This window comes from Rhinopithecus bieti, unplaced genomic scaffold (genome assembly GCF_001698545.2).
Source record: "Rhinopithecus bieti isolate Rb0 unplaced genomic scaffold, ASM169854v2 scaffold_15336, whole genome shotgun sequence".
NCBI classification, from domain to species: domain Eukaryota; kingdom Metazoa; phylum Chordata; class Mammalia; order Primates; family Cercopithecidae; genus Rhinopithecus; species Rhinopithecus bieti.
In genome coordinates this window covers 2782607-2802277 of record NW_016808678.1, presented here as the reverse complement: position 1 = coordinate 2802277, position 19671 = coordinate 2782607, and the positions used below count along the sequence as shown (strand labels likewise).

Sequence of the window (19671 nt, the reverse complement as noted above, 5' to 3'; positions counted from 1 at the left end):
ACTCATCAAGTACACATTTAGAAATGTATACATTTTATGTGTGTAAAACCTCAATAATTAGTTGAATTACTAAAAAATACTGTGTGAAATTCAGACTATAATAATGAATGGAAATTTCAAAAGCATAAAGTTGCATTTTCCAACTCCTTTTCTAAATAACATTTAGAAAAACTCAAGTTTTCATAGAAACATACAAAACAAAGATTTAACAGGCAACCTTCTAAGTAAAGGTGAAATACCTGCCACAACAATCCTCTCCGGAACTTGCATTATCACACTAGCATTTGGAACTCCTTCTTGGAATCCTTGTTCCAGGTCAGCGTTTGGTGGTGCTACTTTTAACTTTTCTGGGACCCTCATTCGCTGACTAATGCCTTCGGTATATTCCATTTCGTATTGAATTCGACTAATTTCTGCCATCTCAGCAGCAGTAGGAGAAGGAAATGTTGCCCCACTCACCCTGTGGGAGAAAAATTTAAAGACAGGGCTGACTGTTAAAATATCAGTCTCCTCTAAGTAGAGTAGGGAAGTTAGAAGACAATACCGTATAGAAAGAGAGAAAGGAAACTTCTCATTTGCAAGTACTGAACACATACAAAGCAAAAATAAAAGATGAAAGAAAATGATTTCCTCAACAAAATGCCTTCTTACTTATCAGCTGAAACTGTACCTTGAGGAAAGGAAACTTCTCATTTGCAAGTACTGAACACATACAAAGCAAAAATAAAGGATGAAAGAAAATGATTTCCTCAACAAAATGCCTTCTTACTTATCAGCTGAAATTGTACCTTGATATTGCTTAGGAGTAAATTTTTAAAATTATTATAGAATTACAACACAAATGTGTACATACAGATACATACACACACTCTCTCTGCATAAATAAATACGCATGATGCTTGTAACTAAAAAAATGCCTGCAATAAAATTTAAACTTAAATTTACTCATCAATTTGAGGGAAAGCTGCTTGGAGTTTAAAAATATAAAATTAAAAATTACTGTCATGCATGAAAACATAAAACCTTTAAATGACAAATGCATCAGTTATTCAAAACCTTTAAATGATAGATGCATAAAATTAACTCTGAATTTACTAAAAAAGAATATGCAACTCCCTGAAAATCACATCGTACAAATTAAAACTTCTCTTAATGACTGAGATGCAATGAATACCAAATTTAGAATTTGTAATAATAAATCCTCATGTTTGTATTCATTTTTGGAGGAATTGAAAGTTTTACACTATTAATTTGTATTTAATATATTTACATGTGTATTTTTTTTAATGCAGTAGAAAGAACGTTTCCGCCAATACAAACGTTGATAAATATGTAAAAGAGCATGGTTAGCCTACAGCAGTAAGCTTTGAAGCCATTGTCTCTCAAACCTGTAATACCAGCTCAACTGAATAAAATTTCACTGACCTTCCTAGCGGTGTGTCACTGCTTGTTCTTTTAATCATTTTAATACCGTATATACACGTCTATAATAGCTATTAAAATACTGCTACCCTGTAGTTCAGTTTACACAACAATTCCCCTACACATCTAAACTTTTTTTGGAGGTGTACATAACACGGACACTGTTTTTCCAGCTGTAAAAAAGAAAGAATAAAAATCAGTATTTCAACAATTCATTTTGTAGGAAAACTATGAAAAAAGTAAATATCTACTTAAAATGACTTTTGGATTTGAACATGGCTTAGGGCTTGATTTGAGAAACCAATTTTCAAATCTATCCTAAGAAGAGTTTTTCTATACCTCAAAAACCATAAGACAGTTTTAAGCACAGTCACTGTCTTATGATTCTGCAAACAGGATACAGAGAAAGTATATCAAATATATATACAAACGTGAAGTCAGAGTAGAAAAAAAAAAATACTGCCATAAAACTCCTCTAATCATCATACGCCAAAGGGGAAAAATCCTTTTTTAAGACTAAGCTCAAATGAAGAAATCATGAAGGGAATACAAAGGGTAAAAAGTAAATGTAACTGAGGTAGCCTACAAATGTGACGTCTAATGGTTTCTTTAAATAGAAATAAACTTCAAAATTTAGTGTAAACTTCAAATGGAAATTACACTCAATTTTTCACAAAGACATTATATATAAATAAAGGGCATAAAAAGTTAAACACAGTATACACGACTTTACCATGGCTAAGGTACTTCCTAAACTCCATGCTGGAGATGTAGCCCCACCCTAAGCCCCCGCCTCACTGAGATGCCTAGGAGAGTTCTTACAGGTTCTCAGGACACTCAGCCCCAGCAACTGGTTTAACTATGACTGCTAACTCACATCTTTTATTCTTTAACAAAAAATCTCTGGGGACATAGATCTTTAAGGATTTGGCATGCAGACGATTTAAAGACTAAGAAAGTAAGCCAAAAGGGACAAATTTTACTCACAAATGTGTACCAACTACTGCTTGCTATTTGGCACTATCTGCTTCTGTGCTTCATATTAAATCCTTTAACTTGCTTCAATGTGCGTGTGCTGGATTGAGAGCCACTTTTGTCCCTGGCGAAGAAAAACAGGGGCTAATTGAGAAACTAGATGATACCACTACTAGGGATTCATTATTGGAAATTCTCCAAATGGTAACAGTCACAGAGATGTACAACCTGACATCAAGAGACCAGTAAGAGAAGAAAGAAAGAAAAAAATGAAGCTTACCACCAATCTTAGTTCCACAGATGGGGTCCTATGACTATTCATTAGTTAACGCAACATAAAAGACTAGCTCTGGCATTATTTCTGATTTGTGTTTAGAAATGCGGCAGATGAAAAATATGTAAGTTTAAATGAAGCTAATACTTATGTGTATATATGCATATAGGTACACATATATGTTAAAGAGGAACAAATGCATTGTAAATTTTTTTTTGTCACCCAGGCTAGATTGCAATGGAGCAATCACTGCTCACTGAAGCCTTGATCTCAGGGGCTCACGTGATCTTCCTACCTCACCCTCCTGAATAGCTGGGACTAGAGGCGTATGCCACCACACCCAGGCAATTTTTGTATTTTTTATAGAGGCACAGTCTTACTATGTTGCTCAGGCTGATCTCAAACTTCTAGGCTCAAGAAATCCTCCCGTCTTGGTCTCCCAAAGTGCTGGGATTACAGGTGTGAGCCACCGTGCCCGACCCGTTTAAATTTTCATTCACTTACAATGTTAAAATTTTGAACCAGTAACTCATGTACTCGGTACAAAGTACACAAGCTATACAGAGAAAAGGAAGTGTCCCACTTCCAATCCTATCTTTAACCACCCAGGTTCCCACAGGCAACCTTTATAATCAATTTTTGTGCATCATTCTAGATGAGATGCTCTTCTAATACTTGTGTGTATCTCAAGCATAGCAAAAGCTCATATTCAGAACTAACACTGAAAAGAGCTACCTCAAAAAGATTATAGCCTTTGGTCATCATAAACTGAAGTTTTATAATAATAAACGAGAAGCAAGTAGCTAGAACCTCAGTATCTCCTTGAAATGTGCTTTCTCTGCAGTCCATTCATTGCATTTCAGTCTTAGGAACTTTCTAGTAGTACGTCTCATAGGTCTCACTAGTATATTTCGTTCTGTACCAGCATCTTTTCTTACGACAATCTCCAAGTTTGTGAAAAACTATTGACTTAGAAAAAAAAGGTGGATACTGAAATGCCAACTTCTGGAAAAAGCCAAATTCTCCTGTAGCTGAACTACTTAAATGTAAAAAGTAACTGGAACTTTTCTACTAAAATTTAACACTGTACTATCCTAATTATTGGGTTTTCTGCTTAAAAACCAATCAAAATCTAATTTTTTCTCCCTTGTTAGACTGTGGCATTTCTGATAATATCTTTTGGCAATAAATAAACTTCTCATCATTTGGTGTTGATATGTTAATTCCAGAAGTTTTGTAACTTAGAATCCAGTAGGCAACCTGTACGTGATTCTGTTATATAACATAACAAAGAAGGCAAAATCTCTCTTAGAATCACAGATGATTTCACAGATTTCTACTTTCTAAGCCCAGTGGTTCCCAAACACCAATAACTAACTAGACAAATTTCATGTTTTTTTTCTTTTCCCATATTCACAGAGTACATTAACTTTTTGCTACAGTTAATTTTTTAACTCGACTTTTTAAAATCAAAAAAGTATTGTAAAAGAAAATTTTGTATCACTACCTTAAACCACGGCTGTACACATATAAATACAGATTGCAAAGACATCCTGTTACAAAAAAATCCTCATCTACATACCACCTAGAGTCAAGACACATGTCACTAGTGGAAAGTGTACCAATTTTGGGACACAGTGATTCTAGCCCAACTTTCTCATTTTCTGTATTAGAACACTGGAACCCAGAAAGCCTAGGAAGTAAATGAAACAACTTGAGGCAAACTGACTGTGGTTGCAAATGTTTATATACTTCTCAAAGACAAACACACAAACAAACAAAAACAAAAACAAAAAAACCCCTCCAGTTCTTCACCACCTACTGTGTGGCCCTAGTTCACATAGATGGGCCACTCTGCACACCGTGTTTCAGTTCTCTTTCAAAGAAACTACATTTAAAAAGTCACTGCAAACTTTGAAAACTATATATTAATGAACTTTAAAATAAGGTTATGAATCCACAGAAAAGTTTCAACACCAGAAGAGAGGAGAGCGAGGACTAAACTTTGTAATTCTGAAAGGAGGCAGCTCTATCAGACAGGAAGGGAGAGAACACAATTTCCTTTCGGAAAGAACAGCAAAACCAATATACAAGCCTTTGAAACCAAAAGATAGCAGGTCCCCCAAGCAATTTAATTGCATGGGAAGACTACTAAGTATAACTAAATCGTCCTAATTTTCCTAAGGGTTTTTCTTTTGGGAATCTCATTAGCCAACGGAATTGAGGCAGAAAAAATGTTTTCACGCAGGGAGAGAAAACATTAGTGATCATTCTAAGTCTCTCGGTGGATGAGAGGCCTGAATACAAATGGTTCTGTATTTGGGCAGAAGGGCCAGAAAGCATTTTTTTTTTTTTCCCCTTTAATCTTCTCCAATGAAAACATGTCACTTTTGAAAAGGTGCTCTTCCCTCGAGAATGCCCTTTGCTTCTAACTCTGTGGGAGGTAGACAGGGGTGTTCTTTTACGATGATAATAATAATAATAATAGCACACGTCCTGCAGAGGAAGGTCAGAAGCCTGGCGGAACAGGAACCGCAGCTTTCCTCCGGCTTCCCAGCTCCAGGCAGGAAACCCGAGAGCAACCGCCTGCAGCCACATCTGCGAGCAAGGATGCTCAGAGCCGGGCAGGGTGGCCCACAGCCACGCGCGATGCCACAACCTGGGCTTCCAACAAGGCCCTTCTTTTCCAACATGTACTTGCCACAAAACAACACAAAAACCTCCTTTTAAATAGGGCAGATTTAAGGTCATCCTGTAAGGTGTCAGGGACTTGGCAGGGAAGAATGAGTGAAGATTTACAAAGCCCGGCGTTCACGCTCACGGGACTCCCGCTGCTTCCCAAACCCCTATTTTCTAGTCGGAAAAGTCCGATTAATCCACAAAAGGAGACGCCGAACCACACAGGGTGAAGAGGTTCGCCCAAAAACACCTGCAGAAGGCGCTTCTCTCCCTCGCTCTCCTCGGGGACTCAAGGTCCCGGGGAGGAGGAAAGACCAAGGTTGAAGGCAAGAGGCCCGGGGACGGGACTCGGGTCAGGGAGACACTACCGGGGGGGCCGGGCCACCGCTGATCCCTCTGTTGGCCGGAGGGTCTCGGCGGCGGCGCTAGGCCTGGCAGCCAGCTCGGGCGGGGGGTCGCGAAGAGGTCAGCACTCACCCCTGGGCCCACAGGAGGGTCCCGGCGAGGACCGCCGCCCTCCGGCTCCCGGGGCGCTCGAGTGGGCGCTCTCAGAGGCGGTTGGCCGAGAGCACAGAGGCGCCCGGGAACAGCACCGGCGGAGCGGCCCGCAAAGGGCCAGGGCAGAAGCGCGAAAGGCCAAGGCTGGCCCCTTCAGGGAGCCGTAGCGGAAGAGTGTTCGTGGTCATGTGACGCGGAAAAGGGCGGACGGGCGGCCCACGCACTGGAACGGGTCCACGGTAAGCGATGCGCAGACATCTTTGTTGTGGGCTGACAGCCGGTTACGCCTCTTGCGGTTAAGTTTAATTCACACTTCGGCTTTATTAGATTTTGTAATCTTTAAGAACCTGGTGTTTGCAAGGTAAACCTTCGGTAGCCAATTAAAATAACTATTTCAGGACCATCAGCATCAAAATTTCTGTGCTGTGAGGCTTAGGAATTCTCATATGTAAATCAGCTGCGGGGGTGATCCCATGCATTCGAATTTGATACTTCTTAAGCCCTCAGATGATCAGACCTGGTCTTCCATGAGAATTCCGGGAGAGGGGAAGTTAGGTTTCACAATAGTTGGCAGCGTCGTTTAGCTTTGGGAGAGCGCTCTCTGCTTCTGAACACCCAACCACAGACTTTCCCCCCAGGAAGCCCTTGCTTAGAGCAGGGAAGAGTGGTACCGTGCTTGTCAGCATGGGAACGCACTGAAGCCAAATAATGGAATATTTTATATGCCTTAGTTTTCACAAACACCTAAAGGTGTGCACATGACTTATGTACTCCTCTGCGATCTAATTGATACTTTAGAGATGTTACCGTTCTTCAGAATGATTTGGGAAGCCCTCTGATTTGCGTTCTTGGGCTACTTAACACTGGTGTAGGGAAAGTGAAATATTTCCTCTTCCCTCTTGGGGTCTTGACTGGGCCTAAGAATTAAACTGATGAGGAAAAGAGTCAAACTCTGTAAAATATTTGAAGAGATTATTTGAAAATATTCTGAGCCAAATGTGCGTGACCATGGCCCCTGACAGAGACCTCAGGAGGTCCTGAGAACATATGCCCAAGGTGGTTGGGGAACAGCTTGGTTTTATATATTTTAGGGAGGCATGAGACATCCATCAAATAAATTTAAGAAATACATTGGTTTGGTTCAGAAAGTCAGGACAACTCAAAGCAGGGGCTTCCAGGCTGTAGGTAAATTTAAACATTTTCTGGTTGGCATTTGAAGACCTGGGATCCATAGAAAGGAAATGTTGAGGTTAAAATAAAAGATTGTGGAGACCAAGGTACTTTTGAAGTCTTATAGTGGCTGCCCTTAGAGACAATGGATGACAAATTTTCCTATTCAGATCTTTAGAAGGTGCTAGACTCTTACATAATCTCTTTAGGATTGGGAGGACCTGGAAGAAAATGATCTAGCTATGTTAATAGAAATTCTATGTAGATGCAGATTTTCCCCCAACAAAGGACAGCTTTGCAGAGCCATTTCAAGATATGTCAAAAACTAAAAAACAAAATTGTCTGGACGGAGGGAGGGAGGGAACAAAAAGAACAAAGGGACTAAAATGGCGCATTTCCGGGTTCTTCATTGTTAACTTTCCCCAGCCTGGGAAAGACAGGGGTCCACTGCCCAGGCGCAACCTGACCTCCGACGGAGAAAAACCGGAACCGCCTAGCCACGCCTATTGCCCGCCCCCAACCCGCCTATGCCCCGCCCACTGCCCTCCCACTCCTGGGCCCAGGACATAAAAGCCGCTCCTGGCGGGCCGGCCGAGGTGCGAACTTGCTTGGCCCCTGCTGGTGTGCGGACCAAGGAACCTCGCCCGAGAACGCCGGAGCGAACCTCGCCCCTCCTTCACATTGGCTTGTAAATAAAGTTTTCTTTTACTTTGCCTACTTGCCTATTCTCTGGCATTTACTCTGGTGGTCGTTTGGAGCAAATCAAAAATGTTTTGGGATAAAATGTTTTGATTTTGTTTCTTGTCTCGTTATGCCAGTGTCAGATTGGAAAGTAAGTCACAATATATAGGGTTAAATAAAAGCCATCTGATGAGAATTTATGGATTGTAGGGCATGACTTCCTAGACCCCTTAGACAGGAATTTGAGCAAGATAAAAAAAAGAAAAAAAATCAGAGCTTAGTCTCCACTGACGTAAAATAGAGACATAAAACAACAGGACAAAAGCATACAACTTTTATTTAGTAATTTTTACATTGACATTGGAGCCTTCCCTAGAAAATGGAGACCCAAATTAACAGTTGGACCCTAAGTGCATTTTGGGTCTCTGTTTTCTAGGGAAAGCTAAAAGAATAGTAAATTGTGAAAATGTGAGAAAACAAGCAAATTTGGGTTGGTGCAGTTAATACAGAAGTGACTAAGAAGATAAAGGTTGTTGTAACAAAGTGAAAATAAAAATCTGTAAGTTTGTGCAGATACAGCTCAGCTTTGACTCCCTGTCTCTGGTGTTGAGAACATCTCCTTCTTTGTACAGGCAGGGCCCCTTTCATGCAGAATTTTATCTCCTGCTTTCAGGAAGGAAAAGGAAAGCCACAATGCTCTTTTGCATTTGCTTTTTTTTTTTTTCAAGTACTTTTGACTTGAAAATAATCTTTATGCCAAAGTGCCATATTTTGGGTTGACATATCCTACTATTGACAGAGCAGAAGCACTGCAGTTTTAAAGTGTCGCTTGATCAAAAACCACCTAAATCCAACCCAAAGGGTATCAGCCTAATGGCTAATGTCAGCATGACCATAAACCACAAAGGACACATCCAACCAGAAACATTCCAACCCTAAGATAAACCCCTCTCCCACCAGACACATGCCCGCCGGAAGATAACCTTCCCTCTGACCGAAGCAATGTCAGCCCCAAGGTAACCCTTCCCCTCCGACCAGAGACATTCCAACCCTGTAATAAACTCCACGCGGAAACAATCCAAGCCTATGATAAGCTCTCTCACTCTAAACCCTTGAATACTCTTAGTCTGTAAGAGAGAATGTTCCTGACTGAAATCGGCCAGAAGCCCCACTCAGGTTTATTCTCCAAAATAAACCTATCTTTGACTGTTGAGCCACTTTTTGTGTTTCTCTCTTCTTTCTTTAACTCTTACAACTACCCTACAGAGACAAATAAGCCTTTAAGAATAGATTGATTTTAGGAATAATCAGTCATTCTGAGTCAATCTTTTGTGGGAAGATAGAGATCAAGTTGGGAGATCACGTATTAGGTTGGTTCTGAGGAGTAAGCTCCGATTTTTTTATCTTGCCCAAATTCCTATCCAAGGGCCATTGGGGGGTCATGCCCTCCAAACCATAAATTCACATCAGATGGGTTTTATTTAACCTTGTCTATCATGACTTACTTTCCAATCTGACTCTGGCATGACAAGGAAGAAAATCAAAATATTTTACCCCAAAATATATTTCCTTGCCATACCTTGAAATTGTCCTGCAAAGTCTCTTGTGGGAAAAATCCACATTCTGTAGAGAATCCCCTTTCCCCGTTGTTTTCCTTCCTTCCTTTCCAGATCTAGGAGATAATCAGCTAAGAGCCAGGTACCCTTTTAGTTCTGATAAGAAATATTTTACAACCTACTCTCTCTCTAAAGTCTGCTGAGAGCTTCCTCTGAACAATAAAACTGGGTCTCCACAGTCCTTTTTCTTAACCTGAACATTTCCTTTCTGTGGATCCCAGGTCTTCAGATAAACTCAACCAACTGTCAACCAGAAAATGTTTAAATTTACCTATAGCCTGGAAGCCCCCGCTTTGAGTTGTCCCGCCTTTCTGAACCAAAGCAATATATTTCTTAAATGTATTTGATTGATGTCTCATGCCTCCCTAAAATATGTAAAGCCAAACTGCACCCTGACTACCTTGGGCACATGTTCTCAGGACCTCCTGAAGGCTGTGTCATGGGCCATGGTCACTCATATTTGGCTCAGAATAAATCTCTAAAAGTATTTTACAGAGTTTGACTTTTTTCATCAACAGTGCAAAGGTAATTGCAGTTTGCCATTACTATCAGTGGCAAAAACCACAATTACTTTTGCACCAACCTATGAAATCATAACCTTTAAAAACTAGAAATGATGTTCCTCCTGCTTCCACTAACCTTTCCACTTCTTAATTACTTACAATTTGGCTTTTAATCCTGTACTCCCCTCAAAGAAAACATTTTGAAATAACTTTCAAATGAAGATTGTGATCCAATTACCAAACCCGATGTCTTCTCCCATAAACCTCATTGTCCTTTATCTCCTTGCATCATTTGGTTTCTGTTAAAATAAATGAGACAGTATTGTGCTCAAAGTACCTAACACTGTCTAATAGACGATTCTCAGAGAAAAGGCTTTTTCTCTTCCTTATATAGGAACTCTACTCCCTCATTTTATGTAACATTTATTTATATTTAGCATATATATTAGTATATTTTTATATATATAAAATATGTATTCCTTTTTTTCACCATTAATGTGGACATTGTTGTCTAATGTTTTAATCCATCATTGACTATTTTTGCAACCATGGTTTCCTCAAATGTTTTGTGGGAAAGGGTGGTATATAAGTTATCTCATCCATCTAGTCTTTCCCTGTTGTACTGGTTCTAGCCAATTCTACTTAAGTGTGCCATTGGAGCTTTGATCCCAGCAGGGTTTCCAACTCAAATTTTTTCCATTCTTCTCACTGTAGATACCATCTTCTGAATTCCTTTTTTTTTTTTTTTTTTCAGTTAATGGCCAGGTTATTTTTCCAATCATCAGGGTTCAAAGTACTGAAGTTATCTTTCACTGTCACCCAAGTCCCATGTGATGGTTAATTTTAGGTGTCAACTTGACTGTATTAAAGGATACCCAGATAGCTGGTAAAGCTTTATTTCTGGGTATGTCTGTGAGAGTGTTGCTGGAAGAGATTGACATTTTAGTGAGGGGATTCAGTAAGGAAGATCTGCTCTTACCAATGTGGGTAGGCACCATTCAATCAGCTGAGGGCCCATATAGAACAAAAAGGCAGAGGCAAGACAAATTTGCCCTCTCTCTTCTGGAGCTGGGACACTTCTCTTGCCCTTGAACATGAGATCTACAGATTCTCCAGTCTTTGAACTCCAGAACTTGCACAAGTGGTGCCCACATTCTCAGGCCTTCAAACTTGAACTCAGCCATGCTACCAGTTTTCCTGGTTCTCCAGCTTGTGAATAGCATATTGTGGGATTTTTCAGCCTCCAGAATTGCATGAGCCAGTTTTCACAATAAATCTTTTCTCATAGATCTACCTATCTTTCTTTCCAAATATGCCTTTTTTTTTTTTTTTTTTTGGAAACAGAGTTTCACTTTTGTTGCCCAGGCTGGAGTGCAACAGAGGGATCTTGGCTCACTGCAACCTCTGCCTCTGGGTTCAAGCAATTCTCCTGCCTCAGCCTCCTGAGTAGCTGGGATTACAGACACCCACCACCACACCCAGCTAATTTTGTGTGTGTGTATATTTTTAGTAGAGACGGAGTTTCACCATGTTGGCCAGGCTGGTCTCAGACTCCTGACCTCAGGTGATCCACCCGCATCGGCCTCCCAAAGTGCTGGGATCACAGGCATGAGCCACCACGCCTGGCCACACCATCCTTTTTTTTTTTTTTTTTTTTTTTTTTTTTAAATTCAACTTCTATTTTAGATTCAAGGAGTAAATGTGCAGGTTTGTTATATGGGTATATTGTGTGATGCTGAGGTTTAGGATATGAACGTTCTTGTCACTCAGATAGTGAGCATAGTACCCACTAGGTCATTTCTCATCCCTTGCCCCCATCCCTCTCGCCCACGTCTAGTAGTTCCTAATGTCTATTGTTGCCATCTTTATGTCCATGTGTACCCAATGCTTAGCTCCCACTTCTAAGTGAGAACATGTGGTGTTTGGTTTTCTGCATCTGTGTTAATTCACTTAGGATAATGGTCCACCTGCATCCATGTTGATGCAAAGGACATCATTTCTTCCTTTTTTATGGTTGTGTAGTATTCCATGGTGTGTATGTACCACGAAATTTCTTTAATCCACCGTGGATAGGCACCTTGGTTGATTCCCTGTCTTTGCCATTGTGAATAGTGCCGTGATGAACATATGTCTTTTTGGTAAAATGGTTTATTTTCCCTAGTATCCTTCATCCTTTAGATTCTCCCTTTTCAATGCTAACTTTCTGCTTTATCTGTTCTGTTCCTAATCCTAGATGATCACCCATCATCTGGGCTGTTATGCTTTTAACTGGCCTCCTCATACCCAATATTTTTCTTTCTCCAATTCTTGTTAGACATTGGGTCTACGTAGGACCTATGTTTCCAAATTGTGGCATCTCAAATATGAAGCCCCAGTTTCAAAGGAAATTAATGATTTATAGCTATCTTCCAATTCAAAAGTTCATCACAGCAATCCAGTAATTTTTAAAAAACATTTGAAACTATGAAATAGCCTAGCAAGTACCATGTATTAAATATTGGATCTCCCAGGTTATTGTTTATATGGTAATTCCACTCTTTGGCTCAAAATCTTCACTGAATCTCTAGTAGCAATCCATGAAGTACAAGTTCAACCTGGTATTCTAAACCCTGCCCAACATGGTCTTAACCTCCTGCCGTGCCGCTTTATTTACCGCTGTGTATGTATATAAATATATATTATATATTCTTGACCATTAATTGTTCCCTGAGATTGTCTCATCTCTTCCTAACTACTTAGCTTCATTCGTGCTATTTCTGCCACATGGAATGCCACCGTGCTTCTGACCATCTTCTGCGTCTTGAAATCCTAACTGCCCTTAAAGGACCACTGAAAATATCCCCTCTTTTTATGAATTCTTTCCTGAGGCCTCCAACTTTTGAACCAGTATTTGTTGTCCCTTAGAGCACTTAATCGTGTTCTGTCTAGTATTAAAGTTATCCATGTATTTGTCTTATTTTCCCCTACCAGATTGTAAACTCTACGCTCGAGACCAAGGTCTGTGTCTCACTCATCTAAGTGTATGCTGTGGAGCCAAACGTATTAAGCATGTTGTAGGTCTTGGATATAAAATAATGAGACCCAGCTCCTTGTTTGGCTCAAAAATTGGAATTGAAGATACTACAATTCCAAAGCAATCATTCTAAAAAGGTTTTGAGCAGTCAGCATTTTTAGAAAAAACATGGAGCCTGCAAAATCCTAGGAAGGATCATATTTATCTAAATATTTAAGTTTAGCCTGGTTATTAAAAACCAATTTACATTTTCCTCTGTGTTTGCTTATCTGTTAATTTCTAATAGGTAGAACTGGGATTAGGGTGAGATGAGTTAGATGCCAATGGCACCAATTGAAGGAGGCAATCACTTTTTCGTCAGTCTCCTGCCAATAGATTACTAAGAATCCATTAGGGCATAATCAAAATTTTTCTTTCCAAACGAGCTTATAAATAGAGAATGTGCTTAAACACAGCATTCCTTTTTGACTTACTCGAAGTAAAAGTAAGTTCATTGAAATGGATTAGTACTTTTTTACTCGAAGTGTTTTCAAATTAGATTTTTTTGGCCCACCTATGACAATAGGTGACGGTGTTTCTGAAGTATTTATGTGAGCAACAATTTTCTTGATCTTCTTAGAATTATTACCCAGGATCACTGTTCATTCCATTTCTTCCCTTGATTATATCATTATTGCCATTTATTGCAGCCTGAAAGTTTTCTATGATATTTCATATTTTGCATGTATATGTATTTTAAGACAGAGTCTCTCTCTGTCTTAAAATCCAGGCTGGAGTGCAGTGGCGCAACCTCGGCTCACTGCAACCTTTGCCTCCCAGGTTCAAGCGATTCCTCTGCCTCAGCCTCCCAAGTAGCTGGGATTACAGTATCTGCCACCACGCCCAGCTAATTTTTGTAATTTTAGTAGAGATGGGGTTTCATCATGTTGACCAGGCTGGTCTCGAACTCATGACCTCAAGTGATCCACCCACCTAGGCCTCCCAAAGTGCTGGGATTACAGCCATGAGCCACCATGCCCAGCCTATATTTTGCATATTAAAAACCTTTTTTTTTCCACCAGCTCTCTACATTTGAAATTTTATGAATTGTTTTCCTTGAATAAGGAGTATTTGTACTATAAATGGGAAACAAGTATCAAAATATATGACCCATGATTTCTGTAATCTGTATGCTTTTCTTACTGATTTGTAAAGACTCCTTAAATACCTCAATAGAAAAATGAGCAAAGATGTGATTAGGCCCTTCACAGGAAAACAGGCAGTCATCAAAATACTTCTTTAATTTAAAAAAAAAAAACACTAATTAAAAGTGACAAATATTCTGCCTCACTGCAATGAGATAGGCAAAGATGTAAAAGAACAGCAATATTCAATATTGGTAAATTAATAGGGAAATGAGTGTTTTCATTATATGGTTGATGCAGCTGAAAATTCTAGCAGCCTTTCTGGAGAGCATTTTTGTATATATTTCAAAAGCCTAAGATTGTGTGAGACCTTTGACTCTACGGTGTTCCTTCTAGAGATTTATCTTGAAGAAATAATTGGACAAACTTGTGGTGACATAGGTACAATATGTCTATAATATACCTAAATTAAATGTCTGTCAATTGGGGATTGATTGCCTTAGGTTATAAACCCATACAATGAACTGTGGTGCAAGTGATGATTAGTTCTTGTCTGTTGGTATGAAAATGTGCCCACTATGTATTAAGTTTTTAAAAACCTGGTGACAAAAAAGGCCGGGCACTGTGGCTCACGCCTGTAATCAGCACTTTCGGAGGCCGAGGCGGGTGGATCACGAGGTCAGGAGATCGGGAAGTCAGCAACCCCGAATGGAGGGACTGGCTGAAGCCATGTTTTACATCTTTGCCTATCTCATTGCAGTGAGGCAAAATATTTGTCACTTTTAATTAGTGTTTTGTTTTTTTTAAATTAAAGAAGTATTTTGATGATTGCCTGTTTTCCTCTGAAGGGCCTAATTACATCTTTGCTCATTTTTCTATTGAGGTATTTTAAGAAAAGCATATAGATTACAGAAATCATGGGTCATATATTTTGATACTTGTTTCCCATTTATAATACAAATACTCCTTATTCAAGGAAAACAGTTCATAAAATTTCAAATGTAGAGAGCTGGTGAAAAAAAAGGTTTTTAATATGCAAAATATAGGCATATTAATATAGGCATAATATCAAAATATTATGCATAATATGGGCATGGTGGCTTGTGGCTGTAATCCCAGCACTTTGGGAGGTCTAGGTGGGTGGATCACTTGAGGTCATGAGTTCGAGACCAGCCTGGCCAACACAGTGAAACCCCATCTCTACTAAAAATAAAAAAAGTTAGCCAGGCATAGTGGTGGGCGCCTACTACTCCCGAGTAGTCCCAGCTACTCGGGAGGCTGAGGCAGGAGAATAGCGTGAACCCAGGAGGCGGAGCTTGCAGTGAGCTGAGATTACACCACTGCTCTCCAGCCTGGGCGACAGAGCAAGACTCCGTCTCAAAAAAAAAAAAATAGCATGCTTTTATCTCATTTCTGTTTAAAAATAGATTTATCACTTATCTTGGATGGGAGTGAGGATTAGATCATTGTTGTGGGAAGTCAGGGACCCTGAATGGAGGGACTGACTAAAGCCATGGCAGGAGAACATAAGTTGTGAAGAATTCATGAACATTTATTAGTTCCCCAAATTAATACTTTTATAATTTCTTACACCTGTCTTTACTGCAATCTCTGAACTCTTAAATTGTGAAGATTTCATGGACACTTCTCACTTCGCCAATCAATACTCTTGTGATTTCCTATGCCTGTCTTTGCTTTAATCTCTTAATCCCGTCATCTTCGTAAGCTGAGGATGAATGTCACCTCAGGACCTTGTGATGATTGCGTTAACTGCACAAATTGTTTAAACAATATGAAATCTGGGCACCTTTTAAAAAGAATAGGATAACAGCAATGATCAGGGAACAAGGGAGATAACCTTAAAGTCTGGCTGCCTGTGGGCCGGGTGGAACAGAGCCATATTTCTCTTCTTTCAAAAGCAAATAGGAGAAATATTGCTGAATTCTTTTTCTCAGCAAGGAATGTCCCTGAGAAAGAGAATGCGTTCCTAAGGGGAGGCCTCTGAAATGGCCGCTTTGGGAATGTCTGTCCTTTATGGTTGTAGATAAGGGATGAAATAAGCCCCGGTCTCCCGTTGCACTCCCAGGCTTATTAGGACGAGGAAATTCCCACCTAATAAATTCTAGTCAGACCGGTTCTCTGCTCTTGAACCTTGTTTATCAATGACAATGCGTGCACAGTGGGACATGGAAGTTCATTAGTGATTCTAGTTTCGCCCTGACCTTGTGATCTCGCCCTGACCTCCTGCGTTGTGATCTTTTGTCGCCCTTGAAGCATGTAATCTCTGTGACCCACACCCTATTCATGCACTCCCTACCCTTTGAAAATTGCTAATAAAAACTTGCTGGTTTTATGGCTCGGGGGGCATCATGGAACCTGCTGACATGTGATGTCTCCTCTGGACACCCAGCTTTAAAATTTCTCTCTTTTGTACTCTTTCCCTTTTTTTCTCAGACCAGCTGACACTTAGGGAAAATAGAAGAGGACCCACGTTGAATATCGGGGTGGGTTTCCCCTGATAGATCATGGCCATTTTGTATTCTTCTTCATAACTTCTGTATTGTCTATTCTTTTTACAGTGAACATCTGTTATTCTTACAATCCAAAAAAAATTTATTTCCATTTTGTAAAAAAAGGACCAGCTTCAATTTAAAAATATGTTTATTCTTAGGCAATACAATAAAATAATATTTTAGATATAATTACAGAAATATTAGTACATGTAAAATATTATAATCTTGTCCAGGATATAACAATATAAAATATTCAATATATTTTAAATATATTTCATTTGGTTATAGAGTAAATATTAAATTAAGTTTAGTAGCAGTAAGTTACATTTGATACATGAAAATCTTTGTAAGTTAGCCATCAAATTCAAATGTAAGCATTATTTTAATACTTTCATAAATAAGTTACTTAATAACATTTATCTTGCTGAAAGACTTCTGAGAAATCTGTTATTTTAGCACACTGTGAAATTCCAAAGTTGAAGCCCCAATTTTAAAGAAACAGTTTACATTTTATCTGTAATATTAAATCTTCATAATTGTATAAGCTACTCATAAGCTAAGTTATCTGGAAAATAATGCACATGAGCTATAACTTAGTGCCGAAGTACTTCTAAGTAAAGTCTTAGAAGTACGACTGAACAGCTGTTCATATGGCTTCATTGGAATTTCAGGTCTTAGCATCACTTGTCTTCCTCAGAAGTTAAATACTGATAAGAGGGCATGAGAAGATGGAGGCCTGAGTGGAGGCCAGTGGTTTGACATTAGCACCAGTCTAGGGCTTTTACTTATGAGTAAAAGTAGATGACCTTAGAGTCACCTGTGAGTTTGAACTTTAAATAGAGACATGGATGGAGCAGCTGTAGCCAGCCGTACTGGGTAACTGCCTGTAGAGTTGTTGCTTGGGTATTTGTCTAGAACAATATTTCTAGAAATACTTGAAAACCTTGAAAAACAAGGTTTTCTCAGTCTTTAGAGTACATCAGAATCATGTGATGGGCTTGGTAAAACATAGATATTTTGGGCCCTCCCCCAAGAGTTTCTGATTCCTGTGGGTCTGGAGTGGTCCCTAGAATCTGCATCTGTGACAAGTTCCCAGATGATGCTGATGCTGCTCTTCCAGGGACCGCCCTTTGAGAACTACTGGCCTATGTTGGGTTTGTAGAGATTAGCTAGCTCTATATGCCGCTATAGTACACTTGGGATAATGGGACGTTTTTAAAGCAGAAAAATTTATTCGTTAAGTGAATCTAAATAAGTGAAATGCTGCACATCTTAGTTGAGATGTAAAAATGGCTTGACAGCAAACACATGAGCAGTGAAGGATGAAAACCATGTGAGCCATGGCCATAGTCTGTGCTGTCCTCTGGGTCACATTTTTCACTTACAAAGCAATTGAGATTGAAGCAGTAGCCTGAATTTAAATATCAGCACCACCAACTCCACCTAGGTAGATCAAGAAGCATCTTCAAAGCTTTGTCTCTTGGTGTCTGGACTCTTAAGACTCATCAAATAGTGTTATCATCAAGTATAACACTAGTTTAATGTTTTCTAGATCTTGGTTTTTCTGCTATTATTCAGACCTTGTCTTCTCTTGGCTTTTCTAAGAGAAACTAGAAGCCCTCGGTTTCCCTAGGCATAGACCTTATTTTTAACCTTTACTTGGGCCTGCTGAATTATCATAATGAAGTATAACAGCAGTGAAAAGGAAGAAAAAACGAGAGGGGAGGGAAGCTACTTGTATATGTGAGATTCTTAACAGAGCAATGAGTTACTTTTTCTGGGATATTAGATCAGAAACAAGTCTCTTTTTTTCTCTTAGCATCTCTGTAGGTTAGTATAGTATCTGGGACATGCTTGGTGCTGAATAACATGATTGTTAAGTTGAATTAAGTAACCTTGGGAATGTATCAACACCTTGAAAAGTGGGTTTTAAGACATACAGCAGCCAAATTATACATTTGATACATTAAGATTTTTAAACAATGGACTCTTTCAATATGGTTTGTAAGAATATATAACATAAAAAGTGTTGCTTTTTTTTTTAAACAAAGGAAGAATTAGAGAAGTAACAAAGGAATAAATCTGTAAAACCTAGAGTGATGACATATTCAGAGCAATGAAAAAATAGATTCTGAGTCTGATAAACCAACAAATGGCTTAAGTTCGTTCGTGGATTATTGAACTGCTCCTTTGCATAAGATATGCACCAACATTTATGGGATGAGGATAAAGTACACATTTCATAAGTAGTATTCTTGTTATTTGTGTGGGTATGCTGGTAAAAGAGAAGTTAAAGTTATACATATTTCATAGTATGTGTATAACAATATCCTTTTAAAACTAATTCACTAAGGGGGAAAATTGTATATGCTTTGAATACAAGCAGATTTTAGAGCTACAGTGAAATGAATTTAATAAACAAAAAAATCTTTAAAAATCAACAAAACAAAACCATACAGTATTTCCAACGGTATTATGGTTCCATCAGGGAATCCCCCTTTTGCGCTTAGCAGTGGGCATGTTTGAAACATTCCTAGAAAATCCATGAACCTCAGTTCAGTTCTGTGTTCCATCAGGCCTTATGGTCCTCAGCAGGTCTGAAAGTCCAGTTCTATACACAATGCTCCAAGATACCATATGCCCCCTTCTCTTCCCATACCCAGGGTCTGAAGTTTCATGAAGGGGTGGTGGGGCAATCAAACACTGATTTAGCCTCCCTGAGTCTTAAAGACAGGAGGAGGACAAATGTGGGAATACAGTGGGCCAAATATTTCATAACTTGTAGCGTTCAAACTTCATACAATCACCATACTGACAGTGCCTTGGATGTAAGTGGAATAGATTTTTGGTGTTATTTTGTGAATAGTTGCTGCTTTGCCACAGGGAACTTTGAAATAGCACAGATTAGAGACCCAGATCACAGAACTGACTTGAAAGAACTGCTTTGTTCTGTGGGGAAACAAATTGAAACTTTGTACTGAGTCACCATGGAGCAATATTGTTTGGTTAAAGAAAAATACCTAAATAAAAGCATGCTCTGTCATTACTTTGTTCTTTAGGATGAAAAGTAGCAGTTCTGCTGTCTTTTTTAGCTTTAGTGTCCTTTCTTCATGCACACCTGACAGCGACTTATTATTTTTTCTAATTCTCCAGCTTTCACAGTTGATGGAATAGGCTTTCTGAAATAAAAACAAACCAAAAAA

General features: G+C 39.2%; 2 protein-coding genes across 21 annotated transcripts in view; both read right to left on the bottom strand.

Annotated features, from left to right (window-relative positions):
- MFF (mitochondrial fission factor) overlaps window positions 1-6104 on the bottom strand; it is a 32802-nt gene extending 26698 nt beyond the window's left edge. For 9 of the 20 annotated variants that reach the window (XM_017886970.1, XM_017886971.1, XM_017886981.1 and 6 more), the window contains exons 1-4: window positions 5828-6104; window positions 2410-2521; window positions 1426-1595; window positions 240-460 (exon numbers count right to left, since the gene is read on the bottom strand). In XM_017886970.1, the coding sequence (XP_017742459.1) occupies window positions 240-460; window positions 1426-1463 (259 nt within the window). In that variant the 5' untranslated portion in view covers window positions 1464-1595; window positions 2410-2521; window positions 5828-6104. Of the gene's footprint in view, window positions 1-239; window positions 461-839; window positions 844-1425; window positions 1596-2409; window positions 2522-5827 lie in introns of those variants that run through there. The other 11 variants (XM_017886975.1, XM_017886980.1, XM_017886983.1 and 8 more) reach the window with 5 other exon arrangements.
- Window positions 6105-16600: 10496 nt separating this feature from the next.
- The window catches only part of COL4A3 (collagen type IV alpha 3 chain), a 158853-nt gene continuing 155782 nt past the window's right edge, over window positions 16601-19671 (bottom strand). Inside the window, exon 51 of the mRNA XM_017886959.1 lies at window positions 16601-19647. Within this exon, the coding sequence (XP_017742448.1) occupies window positions 19563-19647 (85 nt within the window). The 3' untranslated portion in view covers window positions 16601-19562. The remainder of the gene's footprint in view (window positions 19648-19671) is intronic.